The 22,713-nt window shown below is 42.9% G+C and overlaps 1 protein-coding gene across 1 annotated transcript; it reads right to left on the bottom strand.

The window, feature by feature from the left end:
- Positions 1-937: 937 nt before the first annotated feature.
- Yipf4 (Yip1 domain family member 4) lies at positions 938-14,225 on the bottom strand. The gene is made up of 6 exons (XM_006997542.4): positions 13,875-14,225; positions 11,423-11,582; positions 9,569-9,740; positions 5,938-6,015; positions 3,772-3,885; positions 938-1,958 (listed from the first exon to the last, which is right to left on the bottom strand). Exons 1-6 carry the CDS (start codon positions 13,951-13,953, stop codon positions 1,821-1,823), a joined length of 741 nt encoding a protein of 246 aa, XP_006997604.1. The 5' UTR covers positions 13,954-14,225; the 3' UTR covers positions 938-1,820.
- Positions 14,226-22,713: the final 8,488 nt, after the last annotated feature.

Raw genomic sequence — 22,713 nt, 5'->3', positions numbered from 1 at the left:
TCCAGTTCAGGGGATCCGACAACTCTTACACAGACATACATACATCTTATCACTGACCCTATGCCCTGATAATTTTAAAATAATTTTTGAGTGAAATATTCCTAGAATATCTTTATGTAGCAATTAATAAGATTTTATAATCTGGTCTTGACTCCAGAAAAGTTTAGTTTCAGGGTCAACACTATGAACACCAACTAGGTATGTCAACTCTTTGCAAGTTACAAAACAGAATCATCTATAAAGTTCACATGCAATTGCACAGAAATTTCCAGCATGTTTTAAATAAGTTGAAGCTTTTGATTTGAGCTGCATTAGAGCTATCCTTAGTCGTGTGTGGTTCATGGATTTGCAGGCTGGGCATGCCTGGTAAGTGAGGGGTGTGGTTAACCAGCACAGCCCCTGCCTACCATATGCAAGGTACTGAGTTTGACGCAGCACAACAAAATGAACAAGAAGCCTGAATAGCCATTCATACAAAGGGATGCCCACAGGAACCTCTCTGACAGATGTTTACCTACCTTCTGCTGGTGCCTCTGTGGCCAAAGATACTTCTACACTACTTCTCAGTACTCCAAATTCCTGAGGTTTTTTAATCTCTCTAGGGCTTTCACTTGTTTTCCTAGATCTATTTTGCCTAAGGAACAGAGACGATGTTATACCATATCAGGAACAGAAGTTAACTTTTTTGGGCAAAACCAGAAAGAATAATACAATAATGTGCTAACAGGATTTGCTATTTTATGAACACAGATAAAATAGTTCATCTACTTTATAAAATAATATTAAAGATATACACAGAATACAGGATTTACAAAAGAACTTCTTTGATAAAATTTTCTTAATATTTCCCTTAGCAAACACTGTAAATTTGTCGGAAAGAAACCAATACTTTTTAAAGTATCAAGTAATATAGGAAAAGGTATTGTAAGACAAAGAACACAGCTGGAAAACGCTTTATTTTCTACTGCATTATAACATTGTTCAAGACCACACGACCTCAAAGGTCTCTTTCCCGCAACTTTTTATGATTGAAAGGTACCACTTAAAAAATATTTACTGATGCTATAAATATTATTTTTTCCTATATATTAATGATTTTAATGAATGCCACATTAATTATATCTCTTGCTGCTTTGGTCAAAAAGATAAACAGAAACTTTAAATCAAATGTTTAGACATTCAAAACTGTTTTTTAAGAGCATAGACACACAAACCAAATCTACACCGCAACGATTATTTCAAAAATTACACACAATTTAAAAACAAATTTGAAGTTTTAAATAAAAAACATTAATGGCCAAATTAAGGAAAGTTTAAGCATCAGATTTAGTATCTTAATTTTTAGGCTATTCAGAAATATATTTTGTGAATAAGAATTATTTCATAAATATATATGTATAAATATAAATAGGTATCTACAGGATCTGTGGTGCAGGAGAAAATTCTTCAAAGGAAAAAAATTGCACTTTTAGATTTTCAGGATATTGTCAATTTATACTTCAAGTGAGATACAATTACCCATCTAGGTGCATTTGGCACAAGTGTTCAGTTGAATATTGACACAATCTGAAAAAAACACAATGCTTTTTATTTATTCGTGGAATATGAAGAACCAAACAGAATTCAGAATTCTGACCAAAAAATCCCAGATAACTGCAATTACTTAAATACAAAAAATATTGTTTTAAAAAGACTTTAACCCTGTCTTTCTATCTGGAATGTATAAAACTTCTAGTTATGTTCTCTCCAAACCCTTCAGCAAGAACTCCCAGCTAAATACAAAGGTAACACCATCTTTTTCAACTCATGTACAACTTGGATCACACTCCAGTATATAAGGACAAAAAATAAATGTACAATAAAAAGATTGGATAAATGAGGAGAGGCTTTTTGGTCTTGAATTCTTCACCCACAAGTAATGAAGCAGCACTGTAGGCAGCCCAGAACACACCGAACAGCTTAGAAAAGAGAGAGAGAAGACGGCAGCGTATTAGCAATCAATCGACATTTGGGAATCACAGAGAACATTTACGGTGTTTTAAAAAAATGATTCAAGTGAGGCTTTTTTTGGTTTTTCGAGACAGGGTTTCTCTATGTAGCTTTGGAGCCTGTCCTGGAACTCACTCTGTAGACCAGGCTGGCCTCGAACTCGCAAAGATCCACCTGCCTCTGAGTGCTGGGACTAAAGGTATGCACCACCGCCACCCTTGGCCAAGTCAGACTTTGGCACTTACCTACTACCTGAATTCAAGGCCAGCCTGAATTACACAGCGAGTTCATGGCCAGCTGTGGCTATAATGTCAGACTGTCTAAAAACAAAAACAGCAGCAAACTAAAATACAACCCCCCCCCTCAAAAAAAAGCCATACCTGGATACAATGCACCCATTCGTACAGCATACAAATAAATGAAACTTAACTATGTAGACCAAGCTGATCCCAAACTCAGACACTGAAGTACAGCTGTTTCCTGAATGTAAAGATTAAAGGGCTGTGCCACCATGCCCAGATCAAATTTAAGAGTTTCTAAGGTGACAGGCGGTGGTGGTGCATGCCTTTAATCCCAGCACTCGGGAGACAGAGGCAGGTGGGTCTCTGAGTTTGAGGCCAACCTGGTCTACAGAGTTGAGTTCCAGGACAGCCAGGACTGTTTCACAGATAAACCCTGTCTAAAAAAAAAAAAAAAAAAGCCAAACAAAAACAAAAATTTTCTAAGGAAAATAATTAGTGTTCAGTCTTTTAAACAAGTGGCCCTAGTGATTATGATCATGTATGTTATTTTTTTATTTTTTGAGACATGGTTTCATTCAGTATCCCGTTGTACTGGAATTGTTTGGCTCAGGCTTGCTTTTGAACCCACAACATGCTGGACTCAACCACCTCAGTGCTAGGAGTGTGAACTCCCAGAGGCCCCACACCCAGATGATCTGGCAACTTTTGAGAAAACAATCATTTCTGCCAAATTGTTGAATAAAATGATTCCTGAAAGAGGGCTCACAACTTGAGTTAAAATTGTACACATTATGGGCTGGAGAGATGGCTCAGAGGTTAAGAGCACTGCTTGTTCTTCCAGAGGTCCTGAGTTCAATTCCCAGGGACCACATGGTGGCTCACAACCATCTATAATGAGATCTGGTGCCCTCTTCTGGCCTGCAGGGATATGTGCAGACAGAACACTGTATACATAGTAAATAAATAAATCTTAAAAAAAATTGTACACATAATTATTACCACTGTTTTCCTAGGAATGGAAAGAGGCACCAGATCTATGATAAGGACGGACACCAGGTTGTACCTTAGTCAAGACTAACTTCAAACTGCCCATGTATCTGAGGGGAACTTTTCAATTTCTGGTCCTCCTGCTTTAATCTTCCAAGTGCTGGGATTAAAGGTGTAGACCACCACCATGCCTGGCTTCAGTGGAATTTTAAATAAACACAACCCTCACAAATCTGCCCCATGGATTCATATTTAATAGTGCTGAGAAGAAATACTCAAAAAATTTTAAATATGACTATACTATCCTGAAATTTTATTGGGTCTCCAGTCTCCCTGAGATGCCTATAGATTTCACAATTTCTGGTGGTAGGAGGTGTGTGTGTGTGTGTGTGGGGGGGGAGATCAAAAGAAACTAAATTGGTAAAAATTGTCTCTGTTCCCAAATACCACTGTCTCAGGAAGTTGTAAGTTTAGGTTACAATATTCTTAGCCTGAGGACCAACACACTTTGGTACAGAAAAGTCAGCTGTCTAGTTCATGCTGTGTAACTTACTTTTATAAGTGTAGACACCATTTCAAAGGATCCAACCACCACGAGTACAGGGGCTATCACAATGAGAGGAAGTAACGAATAGCCTATCACTCCAAGGACTTGGCCATATGCAACCTGTGAAGTTTTAAAAATTGAAATAAATATCATAGGAATTAGGATATTTAATCATTTTTCAGAACCATTCTTTGTTGTACTGACATAAACATGAGAATCAAGAAATCACACCCAATGTATTTCAAATTATCACCTTGTCTTATACATTCCAGGGCCTTTTCACCACTGTATTTTCAATGTTTCAGTTTCCTGATAGTCAAAACCCACATTACCAGCCTTTGTCTCTCGCTTTAGGATGATGTCTAACCACCTTCAGTGTACACACACACACACAAAACAAAGTAACTCTTAAGTCTTCTTACGCGTTTTCCCTTGGAACTGTAGTTTGAGGGTTGTGAAGCACTATCATAGGGTTCTCTCGAAGAGCAGCAAGTCCTCTAACCACTGAGCCATCCCTCTGGCCTTCCCTCCCCTTTGGAGACTGGGTCTCCTGTAACTCAGGATGACTCAAACTCACTATGTAGTCAAGGATGACACTGAACTGACTGGTCTGCTTCCATCTCTGGAGTGTTGACCTACAATACCGAGTTTGGTTTTTTTTTTTTTTTTTTTTTGTGGGGTGGGGCGTGGGGGTGTGAGGGGTGGAGGATATGGAGAGGAAACAAGATCTGGCCATGGATCCCAAGCTGGCTTCAAACTTGGTCCTCTGCCACAGCCTCCCCATGCCAGGAGTACAGGTGTGGAATACCCTATTTTGCTAAAAGACCATTTTAAAAGATCATAATCACCATCTTCAGATTAAAAATCCAAGATCCAAAGAAGTCATGTGTGGCACAGAAAGACAGAAGGAAGGGCAACTAGGAGACCGTGAACAGAAGCTTACCATAACTTCTTTTTTTTTCTGAGACAGGGTTTCTCTGTGTAGTTTTGGTGCCTGCCCTGGATCTTGTTCTACAGACCACCAGGCTGGCCTCGAACTCACAGAGATCCGCCTGGCTCTGTCTCCCCAGTGCTGGGACTAAAGGTGTGCGCCACCGCTGCCCGGCTGATTTTTTTTTTATTTAATTTTTATTCATGGGTATGTTCTTGGGTCCATGTGTATGTGCTAATGGAAGTCAGGATAAGGCATTCGACACCTGGAACTGTAGTGATAAACAGTTCTTTCTTAGATGCCATGTGGGGGCTGGGAACTGAACTCAGGGGCTCTCCAAGAGCAACGAGTGCTCTTAAGTGCTGAACCCTCTTTCTGGCCAGTGCTAGGAATTTAACCCAGGCCTCCAGATCTGAGCTACACCACAGCCTTCAAGTAAATATTTAAAGATCACAAAGCAGTCATACATATTTTCTCTCACTCAAGAACTGGTTAAGCCCTACCATACTTGAGTTCCCAGACCAAACAAGACTGTTATGTTCATGGTAGTAAGACGGTATATGGAACTAATGTTTTCTTGTTTTTTTGAGATAGAATCTATCTATACAGCCCTGGCTGTCCTGGAACTCACTACACAGACCAGGCTGGCCTCAGAACTCTACCTGCCACTTGCTTCCTCCTGAATGCTGGGATTAAATGCATGCATCACCACATCTGGCAAAAGCAGTGTTTTCTAAATGACAAATGTGTGATGTTGCAAAACCATTAGATGGGTTAAAAATATCCATTCAGCACAATTTTTTGTGCTGAGAAGTCTGATCTACATAATAAGTTTTAGGTTAGTCAGGGCCACATAGTGACACTGTCTCCAAAACAAACAGACAGACAGGCTGGGGAGAGGGCTCAGCAGTCACAGGCATGTACTGCTCTTGCAGCACACCTGAGTTCAGCTCCCAACACCTGGCCAGCTCCAGCTGGACAAGGTCTGATGACCTCTTCTGGAATCCATGGGTACCTGCACTCATTTGTACATACACAGGTACACAAAATTATTATTTTTTCTTTCCTTTTGTGACATCCCCACCCTTTTACCTCAGCACTTAGGAAGCAGAAACACGCATATCTTTGTGAGTTCAAGGCCAGTCTGGTCTACAAAATGAGTTCCAGGGCTCTATAGTGAGACTGTCTAGAAAACAAAACAAAAACAAACACTAAAGAACCTTTCAAAATTAAGTACTTACTTCTCCACCAAGAACTCTAGCCAGTAAGAAAATTGTCAGTGAACCAAATATCCAAATGGTTATAATCCATGAGACCACCTTACAAAGGAAAAAGAAATCATTAATTAAAAAATCTAATAAACTGCTATGTTTTCAGAAATTCAACTCTCTGCTACTTAAGACAGCTTAGCAAGCCCCATTTTAGGTCAGAGGTTCTGTTAGTTCTCAAGCACATTTCCACAACTTACAAATACAAGGTGTAATACAAACTCAGAACCAAACTGAAAATTCAACAATTACTAACTGCTAAAGAAACTTCAGTATTTCGAAAGGGGCAGGTGGTGCACGCCTTTAATCCCAGCACTCAGGAGGCAGAGGCAGGTGGATCTCTGTGAGTTTGAGGCCAGCCGGGGGCTACACAGTGAGTTCCAAGAAAGGCTCCAAAGCTACACAGAGAAATCCGGTCTCAAAAACAAACAAAAATCTTCAGTATTTCAGGATACATGACAAAAGATTATATATATATATATTTGGTTTTTCAAGGTAGGGTTTCTCTGTGTAGCTCTGGCTATCCCACAACTCGCTCTGTAGATCAGGCTGGCCTGAAACTCAGAGATCTGCCTGCCTCTGCCTCCCAAACATATGCACCTGGTAATAAAAGATAACTTTAAAGACAAAATGTTTACTATTAGCTCCCATGGCTTATCACATCCCACAAGCAAAAATCATTCCCAAAATAAGCTGCCAGTTCTCCTAAGAAGTCTTTAAAACTTACTATTACATTCATGTAATTATTGAATATGGCAGACATGTCAGGTAATTTTAACTCCTCATATATACTTAACAGCACAAATAATACTCCATTAGAACATAAACATATGGGAATGGTGGTGGCACATGCCTTTAATCCCAATGGTAAGGAGGCAGAGGCAGGTGGATCTCTGTGTGTTTGAAGCCAGCTTTCTCTACAGAGTGAGTTCCAGGTCACCCAGGGTTGTTACACAGAGAAAGCCTGTCTCTAAACAAAAACCAAAAAAAAAAAAAGAAAGAAAGAAAATAAAAGAAACATAAACACTGCCTAGATCTTGGTTTCCTCCTTCATTCTGACCTGGGTCTCACACGGTAGTGCAGGCTGGCTTCAAACTCACCACGTACCTCAGGATGACCTCAAACCTACAGCAGTCTTCTTTCCTCAGCCTCCCACTACACCCAACTTCCAGATTTTGGTTCCTAATATTCCCTCACTAGAATGGAATCTTTTTAAGAGTACTGACTGGTTTCCAGGCTCCATCAGAGAAATAACGCAAACTTGGTTTATACACTCCTGTGGGGTTAGAAGAAAAGTATGCTCGAGAAGTATGTAACATGGACTAAGAAACAGCTCAGCTGATAAAAGTGCTTGCTCACAAGCCTGAGGCTTGATTCCCAAGACTCACACAAAAAGCTGGCTGAAGTAATCCCAGCACTGGGGAAATGGAGGCAGAACCTAGCCTAACTGGCAAGCCCCAGGTCTAACTTAGACCCTGTCCCAAAAATCAAAGTAGACAGTGTTCTGAAGAACAACCATCAAAGTTGATTTCTGGTCAGCACGTGTAAACACACAAATGCACACTCACCTGCCCACACACAAACACAAATGGTGCATGCACACACATACACACACAAATTAAGGGGTGAGCGCAAAAGTCACAGAAAGCCTGAAGATGCTCCCAATGGCTAAAGCTGGAACAATAAAATAAACAGTAATATTGGGTGTTGAGAGAACAAAATGAACATTCAAGAACCCATACTGATGTAAAGAACTGGGTAATAAAGTAACAGAAAAGAAGGGTGGCTGTTCCTTAGAAAACACTTAATAAACATAGATGAAACGAAGGAATTAGGATAATTACCATTCAATCAATACTATAGGACTAATTGGGTTCAAAATTTATTAGGCTTAAGTTTGATGAGAAACAAAGTATTTAAATAATTGCAAAGTATCTCTAGAGCATATTAATAATAAAGAAGACAAATTGGTGGCACATACCTTTATCTTAATACTCAGATATCTGAGGCAGGAGGATCACAAGATCAAAGCCTGCCTAGGCTACATAGCGAGCCCCAAAACAAAATAAAAACAAATTAGCGAGACCATGTCTCACAAACAAAAATAAGTCGAGATACACAGCTCAGGGATAAAGTACTTGCTTATTACCAGGAATGAGGCTATATGTGTTTGCTTTCCTATGGCTGTGACAAACACCATGACCAAAAGCAACTTGTGTTTTTTTCTTTATTTTGCTTTTTTCTTGCTTTTTGGAGACAAGATCTCACTATGAATCCCTGTCTGTCCCGGGACTGGCTATGTGGATCATCAGTCCAGCCTCATATTCACAGAGAACTACCTGATGGTTCTGCTTCCCAAGTGCTAGGAGTAAGGCGTGCCCCACAACACTTGGCCTAATAGAATCATTTGACAAGACAATTCAAAATCACCTAGGGACGTTGGGTGGTGGTGGTGGTGGTGGTGGTGGTGGTGGTGTACACCTTTAATCCCAGAATTCAGGAGGCAGAGGCAGGTGGATCTCTGAGTTCGAGGCCAGCCTGGTCTACAGAGTGAGTTCCAGGATAGCCACAGAGAAACCCTGTCTCAGAAAAAAGCAAAAAGCAAAAAGCAAAAAAAAAAAAAAAAAAAAAAAAAGCAAAAAACCCAACAACAACAAAATCACTTAGGAGACAGACCTCTGGGTAGGAGTTTCTAAGTTTGGTTAATGGATGTGGGAAGATCTACCAAATGTGAATGGTATTATTCCATGAGTTGGGGTAGGTAAGTGAAGGAAATGGAAGAGGCAAGCTTCTTGAATCATGCCCTCCCCACCGTGAACTGTGAGCCAAAATAAATCCTTCCTTCCTCAGGGTGCTTCTGCCTGGTATTTAGTCACAGAGAGCTGAAAAGATGGCTCTGCTGTAAGAACATGTCACTCTTCTGAGACCCAAATTTAATTGTCAGCACTCACACTGGGTATGACTTCAACTCCTGTAGAATTCAATACCTCTGACTTTCCTAGGTATCAGCACTACATGCACATACCCCCACACACACACACTTTTTTTTTTTTTTTTTTTTTTTTGGGGGGAGACAGGAACTTGCTATGCAGACCAGGCTGTCCTTGAACTCACAGAGATCCACCTGCCTCTGCCTCACACATACACTTAATTAAAAATGATAAAATTACTCATAAAAAAACAACTAATAAAATGTGGAAAACCTGGGGCTAGGGACAGCTTAGTGGATAAGAGTACTGGCTGCTCTTGCAAGGGGCCCAGGAGATTCCTAGCACCCACAGGATGACTAAAAGCCATCCATCAGCCCAGCTCCAGGGAATCCAACAGCCATGCGCATAGTATACACACTTACACGCAGGTAAAACATAAACATACAGTAAAATAAATGAAAATGTAAAATAAAATGTGGATACACTGACAAAGAATCAATCCAAAGTACACCCGACTTAATCCATTATGAAACAATTTCAGGAACGAACAATCGAGGAAAATGGGCAAACATAAAACATCTTTCTAATATGTTTTTATAGTAAGTATGTGACTACACCTAATTTCTGAGTCTCATAAAAAGATCTAATGTCTGTATAAAGTGAGGTATACTTACCCTAAACTGTCCATACAATGATATCATTGAAAAGAAGAGGACAACAGCCAGTGGACCCCAAAAGTCAGGGTTGTCTCTCACCACTTGTCTATTAAAACCAAGCGACGGCATGGGCATCAAAACACAGCGGATTTTGTAGTAGATGTCCTTCAGATCAATGTCCAATTCTTCCCTACAATTGTAAAAGAAGACTCTTAAAAAACATGTTATTTTTGAATAGTAAAATAGGTTTAAAAGAACTTTACATTTAAACTAGACAGCATTTGAAGTATACATTAGACTGATTCCATGGGAAAATATCTCAGTTTTAGAGATGCTGAAAATTCTACAATCTCACAGTTGCTGGTGTTTTGAAACTATAGTAGCATGAAGTGAAACAAAGTGCTTCCAAGGTCTGCCTCTGCCCAAGTACTGGGATAAAGATGTGTGCCACCTTGCCTGTCCCAGAATTATGTTTTAAACCTGAATTTCACCCTTAACTACACCAGAACCTTGGATCTTTTGATGACACTGATTTGATGACTTAATTGACAAAAGACATTTATCTTTGGTCAAACAAGATAAACAGTGCAGAGCATATTTGTTTATATGTATGTAAAAGAAACACAGGACTTTATTTTTTTTAAAGTGGTCTCTCTCTCTCTTTTGAGAGAGGGTCTCACCAAGTATCCTTGCTGGCCTCAAACTCAAAAAGACCACCTGTCTCTCTGTCTCTGGAGTGCTGGGATTGAAGGCATGCCAGCAGAGTGGATCTCTTTCTTTTAAAGATTCACTTATTAAAGATTCACATGTAAGTGTGAATCTGTTGGAGTGCATGACCAGTTCTATGTGCAGGTGAAAGTGCCTGTACACACTCACTGAGGCCAGAAGCAGGTGCCAGGTATTCTTCTCTATCATTCTCCATATGGTCCTTTTGAGACAGGGGCTCTCCCTGAACCTACAGCTCAGGTTTCCTTGGCTGAACTCCGGATGCTTATGTTTCTACCTCTCAAATACTGAAATCACATGCATATATTAGAAAGTCTGGCTTCCAGCTATAATTTTGTTTTGTTTTGGTTTTGGTTTTTTGAGACAGGTTTTCTCTGTGTAGCTTTTGGAACCTATCCTGGAACTCACTCTGTAGACCAGGCTGGCCTTGAACTCACAGAGTTCCTCCTGCCTCTGCCTTCCCGAGTGCTGGGATTAAAAGCATGTGCCACCACTGCCTGGCTCCAGCTTTAATATTTTTAAAGAGATTTTTTGTTTAAATAAGTGTTTTATCTGCATGTATGCCTGTATAATACATGAGTGCCTGATGCCCTCAGAAGTCAGAAGAGGGAATCGGATCCCCTGGACTAGAGTTACAAGCAGCTGTGAGCCACCATGTGGGTTCTGGGCAGAAACCCAGTCTTCTGCAAGAGCAGCAAGTGCTCTTGACCACTGTGCCATCTCTCCAGTTCCCATTTCAGAAGCTCCTGACACCTACATTCAACAGGCTAAAAGTATTCTTTCCTCACTGCTTCAGTTTTTTAGAGTACCAGTAAAACTGAAAACTGCTGCTGCTTTTAGACTTGTTTATGTGCATGTGTGTTTGTATAAGTGAATGCCAAGCATAAAAGGATGCCCACAAAGGCCAGAAGACAACGTCAGATCCCGAGAAGCTGGAGCAACCGGCAGTAGTGTTGCCAGAGATGGATGGTGACGGCACTAAGCTCCAGTTCTCTGAAGGAGCAGGAAGCACTCATAACTGCTGACCCATCTCTCTAGCCTGTTACTGTTTTTCACCCAAGAGGTTAAAATTCTCCTCATCTGTCTTTAAAAATATCAAGAACACAAGCATCCCTTCAAATCACAAACGACATATTCTTCACATACAGAAGTGGCTTGTTATCTTCAGGATCCTCGTCTTCCACTTCCAAAAGCCAGCCATAGCCTCTTTGTCTCAGAAATGTAGTAGCTGTAGATTCTTTGATGAACTCTCCACCTCCACCGAGATTTAATTTGACATCTGGAGTTGCTATAGAACCACTGAGATCTTAGGAGAGAAGACAAAACTGTGAACCAGGGTGAAATATGTGAATGTGAACTGAAATGTACATATATTCAAATAATTATAATTTGCCAGTCTTTATGAATATTTGCTATTCCATATAATCTTCACTTTTTATGACAGACATTGTACTACTTTTCATTTTACAATTAGAAAAAACAAAAACAAAACAACAACAAAACAAAACCAGAAGAGGTGAAACATGTGTCAGGTACACTGGTATATGCCTGTAATCCCAGCACTCAGGAGGCTAAGGCATGTAGCCCAGGCTGGCCTCAAATTCAATACATAGACAAGGATGATCATGAACTTCTGGTCTTCCTGCTTCCACCTTCCAAATGCTAGGATGAGTCACTGTAGTGGGTAGCCATTCCAGCTTTGGTCTGGAAGTTCCAACCCCCATTGAGGTTTTGGTAACTATCACGCGGCGGGGCCAAGGGAGGGCTTGAAGACCAGAGATTGGGACATGCAGCGCTCTTGCTGCTCTTGCTGCTGGGAGCCCGGATGCTAGAGGTGAACAGAGGAGAGTTCTCCAGAGAACATAGCTGGACTACTGCTGCTGCTGCGTCTTTCCCAGAACCCTCAACCTACCTATTCCTTCATTTGTAAGTTACACCATTAAATAAATCTCCTTTTAACTACGTGGAGTGGCCTTAATAATTTCACCAATAAGTCGCCATCCTACCTTATACAGTGCTGGAGATTAAACTCTGCCTTCTGCCTACTACCAATTAAGTAAGCTCCTCCCTCAGCCCTACACCATATTTTTTTTTATAGCATATATTATCCCACCAAAATTTCTATCTCTTTCCTATCAGTCCAATATCTGATAGGCTACATCTTGTAAAATATCACCTCCATAAAATTTTCCTGACTTTCGTTACTATTTTGTCTGAGAAAGTCTCAGGCTGGACTTGAACACTCCTTAATCTCTCGTCTTAGCCTCTCAAGAGCAGGTAAATACAGATGTGATCCATCTTGCCTGGCTTTCTCTGATCTAGTTAGGAATAATTTCCTCCTCTTTAATTTTTTATGAAATTCTAAGCCAGTGCTTCTCAAAAATGTTAATGTGCTTATGAATTACCCAGAGATCCTGACATAATATAAATCCAGATGAAGGGAGATTATATCTATGAGCCAGGTAATGTTAATTCTGCTGGCATGCAGACATAAACCAGAATTATCTATTTGTCTGATATAAAGTAATAACACCCAGTTGCTTTGGAGACTGAGGCAAAAATCACACATTCAAGGCAACATTGGCTACATATTGACTTTAAGGCGAGCCTGGGCAATTTAGTGTGACTGGGATTAAAGGACTGCGCCACCACCACCTGGCTCCAAAATAATTTCTAAAGGAAGGAATAAAATATATTTATAGAAACCAGATTTTGAATAAAAATCTATGTTCATCTCTAGACTGAAATTTCTTTTCTTTCTTCTTTGTTGAGACAAGGTCTCACTCAGTACGTAGTCCAGGCTGGCCTTAAACTCATAGAGATCTACCTGCCTCTGCCTTCCAAGCTCTGGGATCACTGGGATTCACCACCCAACACATCCTAGTCTCTTAGACTGATTTTCTAAAGCGAAATCAGCTTGTCTTTTCATATTAGGCAGTTAAATCTTGTCTCTGGAAAGTAAATGACATTAAAGCAAAAACCCAAAATTACTAGAGGATAATAAAGCGTCAGGTTAAAAGGAGTTGAACAAAGAGGGGGAAAACCCCATGCAGCAGAAAAATCTTCCCAGCTCAGATGATCAAAACAATACAAGCCAAGTGTGTAGAGGCTGTTGGGGACGCTGAGTTGAATTCCTGAAGTTTCAAATGCTCCTAAATCCAGCTTTCTGAATACTGTGGTCAAACACTGCAAAAAGATTTGGGCTAGAAATCAAATTCAATAAAAACCACGACACTTCGAGGAAGTGATCCTTAACCTGCCCAGAGTAACCTCAGGAGAAAGAAGAAAAAAAGCTTTTCTATTAATAGCAGAGGAACACAGCCCCACTTTGTTCTCATGCTTCGATCCCTGACTCTTTCTGGAGTAACCGCGGGGCCGAGCACTTCGGACAGAACAAACACCGGGACAGATCGGCGGGGTCACTTGTGTGGCTCGCAGCCGGGGATGGTGGGGGAGGCGCAGCGGCGGCGGAGCCCGCGCCCCGCACCCTCCCTCCCTCGTCACCGGCGGCCTCGGGGGAAGGCCCGAGCGGGCAGAGGGGCGGAGCCCCGACTCCGTCATCCCTGTCCCCCGGAGCCCCGGCCGGGCCCGCTCTCACCTTCCGCGTCCGCCGAGGAGACAAAGGTGAAGTCCCCGTTGGCGGGCGCATAGGCCGGGGGCGGGCCCGGAGGCTGCATCCCGCCGGCCTCGGAGCCCTCGGCGGTGCTGGAGCGCGGCTGGGCCCGGGGCCTCGGGGACGATCCGCAACGCTCGAGCTACCGGGCGGTCTGCTAGCCGGGCGGCACGGGCTGGGACGAGGGCGGAGACAGGCGAGCCAGGCCACCCGGCGGCTGCTCCTGCACCAGAGTCCGGCCGGTGGCGAGCGCCCAAGCACCACGACGCCGGCGCCCTGACAGGCCCATAACAGTGACAGCGCCGCCAGGATTGGCTGTTTGTAATCGGCTCTCCCATTGGCTCCCGGGGGAAGGTGCTGATTGGCCCTTCCTGGTGTTGATTCCGGAACTCAACCCCGCACCGGAAGTGATCGCAGAAATCGCTCTTCCGCCCTCAGCTGTTGGTTTAAACCGTCCACGCCCTCTGCTGTTTGAACCCCTACCCACTCCCCCGTCAGTTTTTACCCACACGTTCTCCTCCTCGTCGTTGTGAAACAGAATGTGAGATCTTAGTCGTGTGGGATGGCTCACGCTTGTCTTCCCAGCGCTGTGGAAGCCGAGGCAGGAGGATTGCTCTGGGCTCGAGGCCAGCTTTGGCTACAAAGTGAGGCCCCATCTCAAAGCAAAAACTACTTAAGTTTCAAGACTTCCACCCCTCATCTCTGACCCCAAGATTCTGTTACCCTTACTCATGGTATAGAATGCTGAGGAAGTTTTATGTTGTTTCAAAGCCTTAGTCTCCTCTCCTGTGATATAAAGGGGCTGGGTCGGACAATGGGCGTAGTACAGCTGTAAATTGCCACCTACAGACTAGGCATAGTCCTTTATGAGGAAGGCAACAGACCAGAGAATAAATTAGGACAGCACCTAAGTCCCCTTTGCTTCTCACCTAGTGCTGATTTCATCTGTCCGCTGATAAACGCCCCAAAGTTTACAAACTCACCTACGTTTTTATTTTTAAAGACTTATTTTATGTGTGTGTGTGTGTGTGTGTGTGTGTGTGTGTGTGTGTGTGTGTGTGTGTGTGCCTGGATGTACATATGTGCACCACATGTTTGCAGGTGCCTCCAGAAACCACAAGAAGGCCTCAGATCCCCTAGAACAGGAGTTAAAGTTCCTAGGGCCTGAGTGGGTCCTGGGAACCCAAACTCAAATCTCCGCAAACGCAGCCAGTGCTCTTAACCTCTGAGCCACCTTTCCAGCCCCTCGTCTATGTTTATAATCTTCAAAGGAACTTTTTATTATTTATAATTATGTCTGTGTGTATACACATGCGTGCAGGTTCCTGTGAGGCCAGAAGAGAGTATCCAGTCCCCTGGAAATAGAGTCATAAGCAGTTGGGAGCAGCCTGACATGGATGCTGGGAACAGAACTCAGGGCCTCTGCAAGAGCAGTATGGCTCTAATATATGAGCCATCTCTTTGCTCCCCACCTATGTTTTCAAATGTTCAAATAAATATAATTAAATTTAATATTCAAGCTATGTAAAAGTGGCTTCCAATTTGGGGTAGTCTGAGGATATATTGTGAAATAGGTGTGGAAATATGCACAAGGAATCTATAATGGAGCAAAGGAAAGGCATACATAGCCTGTAATATCTTAAAAGGAATTTGGGGAAATTTTCATACAGGAGGGAACAGGTTGGTACTCAAAGGATGAATGGAAATTTAGAGAAAAATAAGTAAAGGTGCGTTATAATTCGTAGCCACTTCCTAGCTACATGACTGCACATGTGCTGTCTAGCAGTCAGGCAGAATGCTTAGTCGCCCCAGGACTGCCTGCAGCATGAGCATGTAATCTATGGACATGCGTGGCTTAGCTACGTAAGCCCATATGTGCATGCTGGAGGTGATCTATAAAAAGGAGATTCTACCTGTTCCCTGTTTCCCCCGCCCCTCCTCTACCCCCACACTATTCATTTCCGGTAGGTCCATTCATGTTCTTACACTTTCCCCTTGCTAATAAAACTCTCATAGTGGGTTGTGTTGTAATTCATGTTCTCTCTTGCCTGTTAAATGGTGCCACAAATAAATAACAAGGTGTGTGTGTTGTGATTTGCTGGACTTGAGAAACTGGAATTCATGGAGTTCTATGAGAAAAAAAAATGGGTGCAGATATAGCTGCATAAATAGGTAGAAAAGAAACCATGAAGGACTGAGCGTGTGAGAACACTTTTATTCCCAGCATCTGGGAGGCAGGCCTCTATGAATTCAAGCCCAGCCTGGTCTACATGGGAATGTTCAAGCTAGCCAGGGACAATGAAATCCTGTTGCAGGAAAGGGAAAGGTTCATGGGGGATACAGATATTCTGTAGAGTTTAAATTTTTTCCCTGGTTGATGCAGCGCTGGGGACCCAAACTCTATGTTTAATAAATGCCAGCCAAAAATGGATGGAACTAGAAAATATCATCCTGAGTGAGGTAACCCAGACTTAGAAGGACAAACATGGTATGTACTCACTCATAGGTGGATACTAGATGTAAAGCAAAGGACAATCAGACTGCAACCCACAGATCCAGGGAGGCTACCTGAGGGGGGGGGGGGATGGTGGCGTGGAGGGGAACAGACGACCCTAGGATGAGTGTGGCTTATAGTAAGTTTTGGTTTTACCCAATCACTGGACAAGCTTTAGTGAAACATTTCACTATTAGGATAAGAATTTGTACCACATCAAGCTGATGAAAGAAAATGCTGGCTGTACTTTCAAGAGGGGAGGCTAAAATCATTTTGGAATATGGATTAGCCTATACAAAAAAACGTCTGCCATAAATCAAACAGTGAAGGGGAAGATGAATAGGAATCTCACTTACACAACTTAAGTAAAACATAGCTCTCAGAACAGCTGAAAAAAAAAAAAAAAAAACCAGCCAAGCACTGGACCAAATGAGATACATCTTCAGCCCCCTTCAGGTTTCTTTCTTGTGCATTGGAAAATGCTATTGAGTGAGGAAATCATAGCTAGAGAGATGGCTTGGCGGTTAGGAGGGCCTGCTGCTTTTCTAGAAGACCCACGCTTGGTTATCAGCACTCAACTCGGCAGCTCACAACCCACTGTGACTCCAGCTCCAGCAGATCTGATGCTGATGCCCTCTTCAGGGTCTCTCTGGCGCTTCAACACACATGGCTCTTTGAAAGGTGTGTGCCTTAGGTCGGGGCTCTGGTGCCTCGAAGAAACACCATGACCAAAAGCAGGTTGGGTAAGAAAGGGTTTGTTTTACTTACGTTTCTAGGTAATTTGTCCATCACTGAGGAAAGTCAGGGCAGGAACCTGGAGGCAGGAGCTGATGCAGAGGCCATGGAGGAGTGCTGCTTACTGGCTTACTCCTCATGGCTTGCCCAGCCTGCTTTCTTATAGAACCCAGGACCACCAGGCCAAGGATGGCACCACCCACCATGGACTGGGCCCTCCCTCATCTTTCACTAGTTAAGGAAATGCCCTACAGGCTTGCCTGCAGCTCCATCTTATGGAGCCATTCTCTTAATTGAGGTTCCTCCCCTCATATGACTCTAGCCTGATTCAAGTTGACGTTGTTCAGTTGGAATCTCCAGCTCGCCCTTGCATGATCCAGAAAGCCCCATTCTCTTTCTCCAAAGTGCCCTCGTAGAGAATCTCCAACAAAGAAAAGGCGCCAAAAAGCCCAGTTCTGAATTCTTGGTGGCTGCAGCAGCTCCTCCCCTGAAGTTGCCAGCAGTCCAAGTCCCCACCTGAAGCATTCAGTTTTTGACCATACTTAGGCACAAACCAACCTTGTGGTGAACACATCATTCACCCCTCACCTACAGGCTACATAACCTCCCTGCTTTAGTTCAGTGTGCCTTCTTCTGCCTTGATCTGTGGGACTGGAGAGCTCACCTGGGAGTTGCTTTGTTCAAATAAACCTGTTTTTTTTTTTTAAACTTTTTCAATTTTGCTTAATCTGACTTACTGCATTGTTGGAGAAACCTATTATCGGACTATAGAAAACCTATTAGACACAAAACTATCCTGCATAGTGTGGAAACAGAAGAAAAGCTGGTTTTATGAGATGAAAAGTGTTGAACATCATACATTGAAGAATGTATAGGTTGGCTGGGCAGTGGTGACACATGCCTTTAATTCCAGCACTTGGGAGGCAAAGCCAGGTGGATCTCTGTGAGTTCAAGGCCAACCTCGTCTACAGAGTGAGTTCCAGGACAGCCAGGGCTACACAGAGAAAACCTGTCTCAAGAAGCCAAAGGGGGAAGAAACAGAAAGAAAGAAAGAAAGAAAGAAAGAAAGAAAGAAAGAAAGAAAGAAAGAAAGAAAGAAAGAAAGAAAGAAAGAAAGAAAGAAAGAAAGAGAGAGGGGGGAGGGAGGGAGGGAGAAAGGGGAGGGAGGGAGGGAGGGAGGAAGGAAGGAAGGAAGGAAGGAAGGAAGGAAGGAAGGAAGGAAATGTAGGTTGAACTACGTCAAATAAACACTCAGCATTTGGACAGAATTCTCAACCAGAGATGTAAGGCAGTCAGCACTTCATAGCTTTCCATTACTGTGATGTCAAACTGTAGACCAGACTGCTGCTGAGGCCACAGTACCTGTAACATCCCTTCCCCTCACAGATACTGACCTGCTGGTGCTCTCTAGCTCACAGACCTCTGAGTGCCTGGAGTTCTCATCCAGGGAAGTGAGTTTACCTCAAAGGAGGTGTTGGTGCACACATATCCTACTCCTCACCCCATTCCCTGCCTGCTGTGGGAACCAGAGAGTCTGCTTTCAGGATCAGCTATGAACTGCAGTCCTTCCTCAGAGAGCTATAAGGAAGGACTTTCATCTCTGCCACATGGGTCTGATTCCTGTCTTCAGAGCCCCTGCCATGACCATGATGTCTGTGTCTGGCCCTGGGGCACAAGCTCTCCCTGGAGTCTCTATCATAACGTCTGTCTGTCCATGGTGTTAATGAAATGTTTTGGACGTGGATTTCAAGAGGAACACTGAGACTGATTATTGGGGGTAAGAAGTTGATCTGAGGAATTACTAATGCCATGGATAGATAGATAATTACCTGGTGAGATTACCCAGGGGGAGAAAGCTGAGAGAGGAGCGAAAACATGAAGGACAGATGGATGAGGTAGCACATGCCCTTAGTCCCAGCACTTGGGAAGCAGAAGCAGGTAGTGGATCTCTATGAGTTCCAGGTTAACCTGGTGTACATAGTGAGTTCCAGGCCAGTCTACATAATGAGGCCTTGTCTCAAAAACAAAACATAACCCTAAAGAAAAAAAAAAGTAGAGAGAAAGAAATACTCAGGGACTCCAACAGTTAGAAGACCATGTAGGGAGGACTGGCCTTAAAGAAAGAGAATCACTTGCCCCCTTGTTTTTCTTGAGACATGGTGTTTGTTATAACCCAGACTGACCTACATACAGTTCACTATGTAGGCAAGGCTGGCCTCGTATTCCCAATCCTCTTGGCCCTCCTTCCCAAGTGCCAGAGTAACAGGCCTGTGCCACCGTGCCGAGCTGTAAGTTACAGGCCTGTGCCACCATGCCCGACTACGAGTTGCAGTTTCAAATAGGATGGTCGGTTATTCTGTACCTTTACAGTCTAGGGTGTTTCTCTTAGGATACTATTGGTATTTTGTGACCTTCTGTCTTTCGAACTGACCAAGAAGTTGATATCCAGGGTAGTCCCTGGCTCACTTACTCTTTCCGGTTCATGTTGTGCTATTTGTTTCATTTCTTTATTTCCTTTGCTTCTTGTTACATTATTTTCTCTCGTGTTCTTTAATTTTCTTATTGGGATGTACAGTGGACATAAATATTTTTTGGATTTATTAATTCTAATTTATGTGTATGAATGCTTTTTCTGCATGTATGTATGTGCACCAAGTGTGTGCCTGGTGCCCCGAGAGGCCAGAAGAGGGCATTGGATCCCTTGGAACTAGGGTTACAGTTGGTTGTGAGCCAACATGCTAGTAGAATAGAATGCTTGGTCCTCTGCAAGAGCAGAAGGTGCCCTTAACCATTTGACAAAAACAATGAACTTTCGTTTCGTTTTGTTTTGATACAAGGTTTCTCTGTGTAACAGCTCTGGCTATCCTGGAGCTTGCTTTGCAGATCAGGCTGGTGTAGATGAAGTTCTAAATTGTCTTATTAAATAAGAAACACAGAGCCAAATATAGGGGTGAAAGCCTTAGAGATGAGAGAAATAGTGAGAGACACCAGCTAACCTTAACTCACCAAGCTGCCTAGCTTCCCAAGAGAGCGGCTTCCTGTCTGTTCAGGCTTTTATTGCCTTGCTGTTCTGCCCTCTCATTGGCTCTTAGCCCAGCTACCTCACTTCCTTGTTATTGACTGTCTGTACAGACCTCCAGGTCTCTATGGTTGGTACTGTGATTAAAGGCATGTGTTACCATGCTTGGCTGTTCCCTAGTGTGTCCTTGAACACACAGAGACCCTGCCTGCTATATGATCGGGATTAAGGGTGTGTGTTACCACTGCCTGACTTCTATGTTTACTTAAAAATGACTGGCTATGTCCTCTGATCTCCAGGCAAACTTTATTTATTAACATACAAATAAAACATCACATTTCAGCACAAATAAAATATCACCACAGGCTGGCCTCAAACTCAGATATCTGTGAGTTTGCCTGCCTTTGCCTCCCAAGTGTTGGGATTAAAGGTGTGCACCACCCCTTGTAGCAGTAACGCCTCTGTTACTACCCATTCATCATGTCCGAGTGAGGGGCCAAGGATTAAAAAACAGAGACAAGACAGAGGGTCATTCATCTCGGCAGAATGCTGTTTATTGAAAGAGGAAGGAAACCGTAAATACAGGCTTACAGCACAATGGGAGAAACCCAGAGGGCAGAAGTTTGCTACAGATGTTCTACATTCTTGCATCCTAGCTGTTTACACCAAATGCAGGATACACAAAGAACCTCTGGTAAGCTGTTCAGGAGGAAGGAAACCAGCAGGGAATTAGCATAGGGAAGGCTTCTGGTCAAAGTCAGCAATCAAAGAAACAGCTACTCAAGGAAGGACTTGTTGGGCCCTCCCTTTTTACTAAAAAATGAGCTTCAGTCTTAGGCTGCATGGTTCACCAGCATGTCACCTTACCCCTCATAGGTCCCCTGTCTTAGGTTGGTGCATGCCCCCCAGGAATTACCCATCATTGAATACTCATTATCCTACAGGCTCAACCATGTGTGAGCTGTAGAGTTATCTGCTGCCAAAGATCTCAAAGTGGCGCTGGGCTTACAATCTGTGCGTTTGACACAGAAAAGACCAACAGAAGTCCTAACCCACGCATAGCCAGTAGGCTAAGGGCAATTGAGCCATTCCCTTCCTTACAAGCCTTACTGCACATTGGAGTCCTCTTAAGGTGATATCCCAAAAGTAAGTGGGACTCGAGTTTTATAAATTTCATAACTTTCAAAGCCAATCAAAATGTATATTACTGCTGAATTAAATTTATCATAATTAACTGTTGTATCTACTTTTGCTGTCAGGGTCTCTACTGCACCAGATGTAGTAACCAACTGTGAAAAAGCAATCCCAGAAACAGTAACCCCAGTGGCTGCTACCACTGTAGTAGCAACAACAGCTGTAGTGAAGTCAAATTCTCTTCTGGAGCGTGTGAGCATCATCTGTGTCTTACTGCCATGGTCCACTGGCATGAACACGACTCCAGGAACACAAACCACCAAGGCCCATTTTTCTTGATCCCAGCATGACTTAAGCTGGCAGCTCTGCAAAAGAACATTTAAGAACCACAAAGAAAAACAGAGACAGCACACAAGGAGCAGAACTAATGGTCTCATAATGGCTACATTCAGGCTCACAAATTTTAAAGTATCTTCAAAGGGAGCTATGTGAATTTCAGGAGGCCATACATGTTGTACAGAGCCATTCCTGAAAAGGTAGGTACTACAGCAGCTTGAAGAGGATTGCAAAAATGAAAAGGCTTAGCTGGCATGGTACTGTTAACAAATGGAGGTCAGTGACCATACTAACAAATGTCAGGATTACCCTCTAATCTACAAGGTGCCTGGGTGACATGTTCTCAAACATACTTGAAAAAGCAGTTACCATACATTACCTTTTGAAGAATCTAATTGCATGGCTACAGTTCCTAAGTTTACGTTAATGCTTGTCAAGGCTGGCCATATTGGGCTCTCAATCTCCACTGTCATTAGAAGGGGAGAGTTTTTCATGAAGGCCCAATAGGTCTCTGCCATGTTGGGATTCAGCAGCAGCCACAGGGCACACACAGTGCTCAGGAACCCAAAGAACCACCTCATTATCCTGTGGAAAGACACAAACAGAACCCCGGGCCCACACCAACACCAGATATGGTCCCCTCCAAGTGCCAGTAGAAAGATCCTTCCATCACACCAGAGGATGATTTGCAACAGGAGCCCTCCAGTGCTTATCTGCTGCAGATATTACAGCTGAATCCACCGATAAAAATTTTTAAATATATAAAACAAGGGAAAGAATAGAATGTAGAGAGGCAAGATTAGCCCCTAGCTCCCCTTTTTTACTTCAGCAAAATATGTTTTTAAGGTATGATGGCAGCGTTCTACTATAGCCTGTCCTTGTGGAGTATAAGGAATACCAGTCTTATTAACAATAGAAAAATCTTGGCAGAATTTTGAAAATCCCGTACTGCTGTACGCGGGACCATTATCAGTCTATGCATTTTGGCACTCCCATGTAAGCAAAAGCATGAAGACAATGATTCTTTACATCCTTAATCTTTTCACCTGAATGAGCAGGGGCAAAAATTAGAGAGGTATATGTATTGATAGACACATGGACATATT

The sequence above is a fragment of the Peromyscus maniculatus genome, chromosome 22, assembly GCF_049852395.1.
Source record: "Peromyscus maniculatus bairdii isolate BWxNUB_F1_BW_parent chromosome 22, HU_Pman_BW_mat_3.1, whole genome shotgun sequence".
Taxonomy (NCBI): domain Eukaryota; kingdom Metazoa; phylum Chordata; class Mammalia; order Rodentia; family Cricetidae; genus Peromyscus; species Peromyscus maniculatus.
Note: the sequence above shows the minus strand (reverse complement) of the source record. Positions and strands in the feature narration are given on the sequence as shown.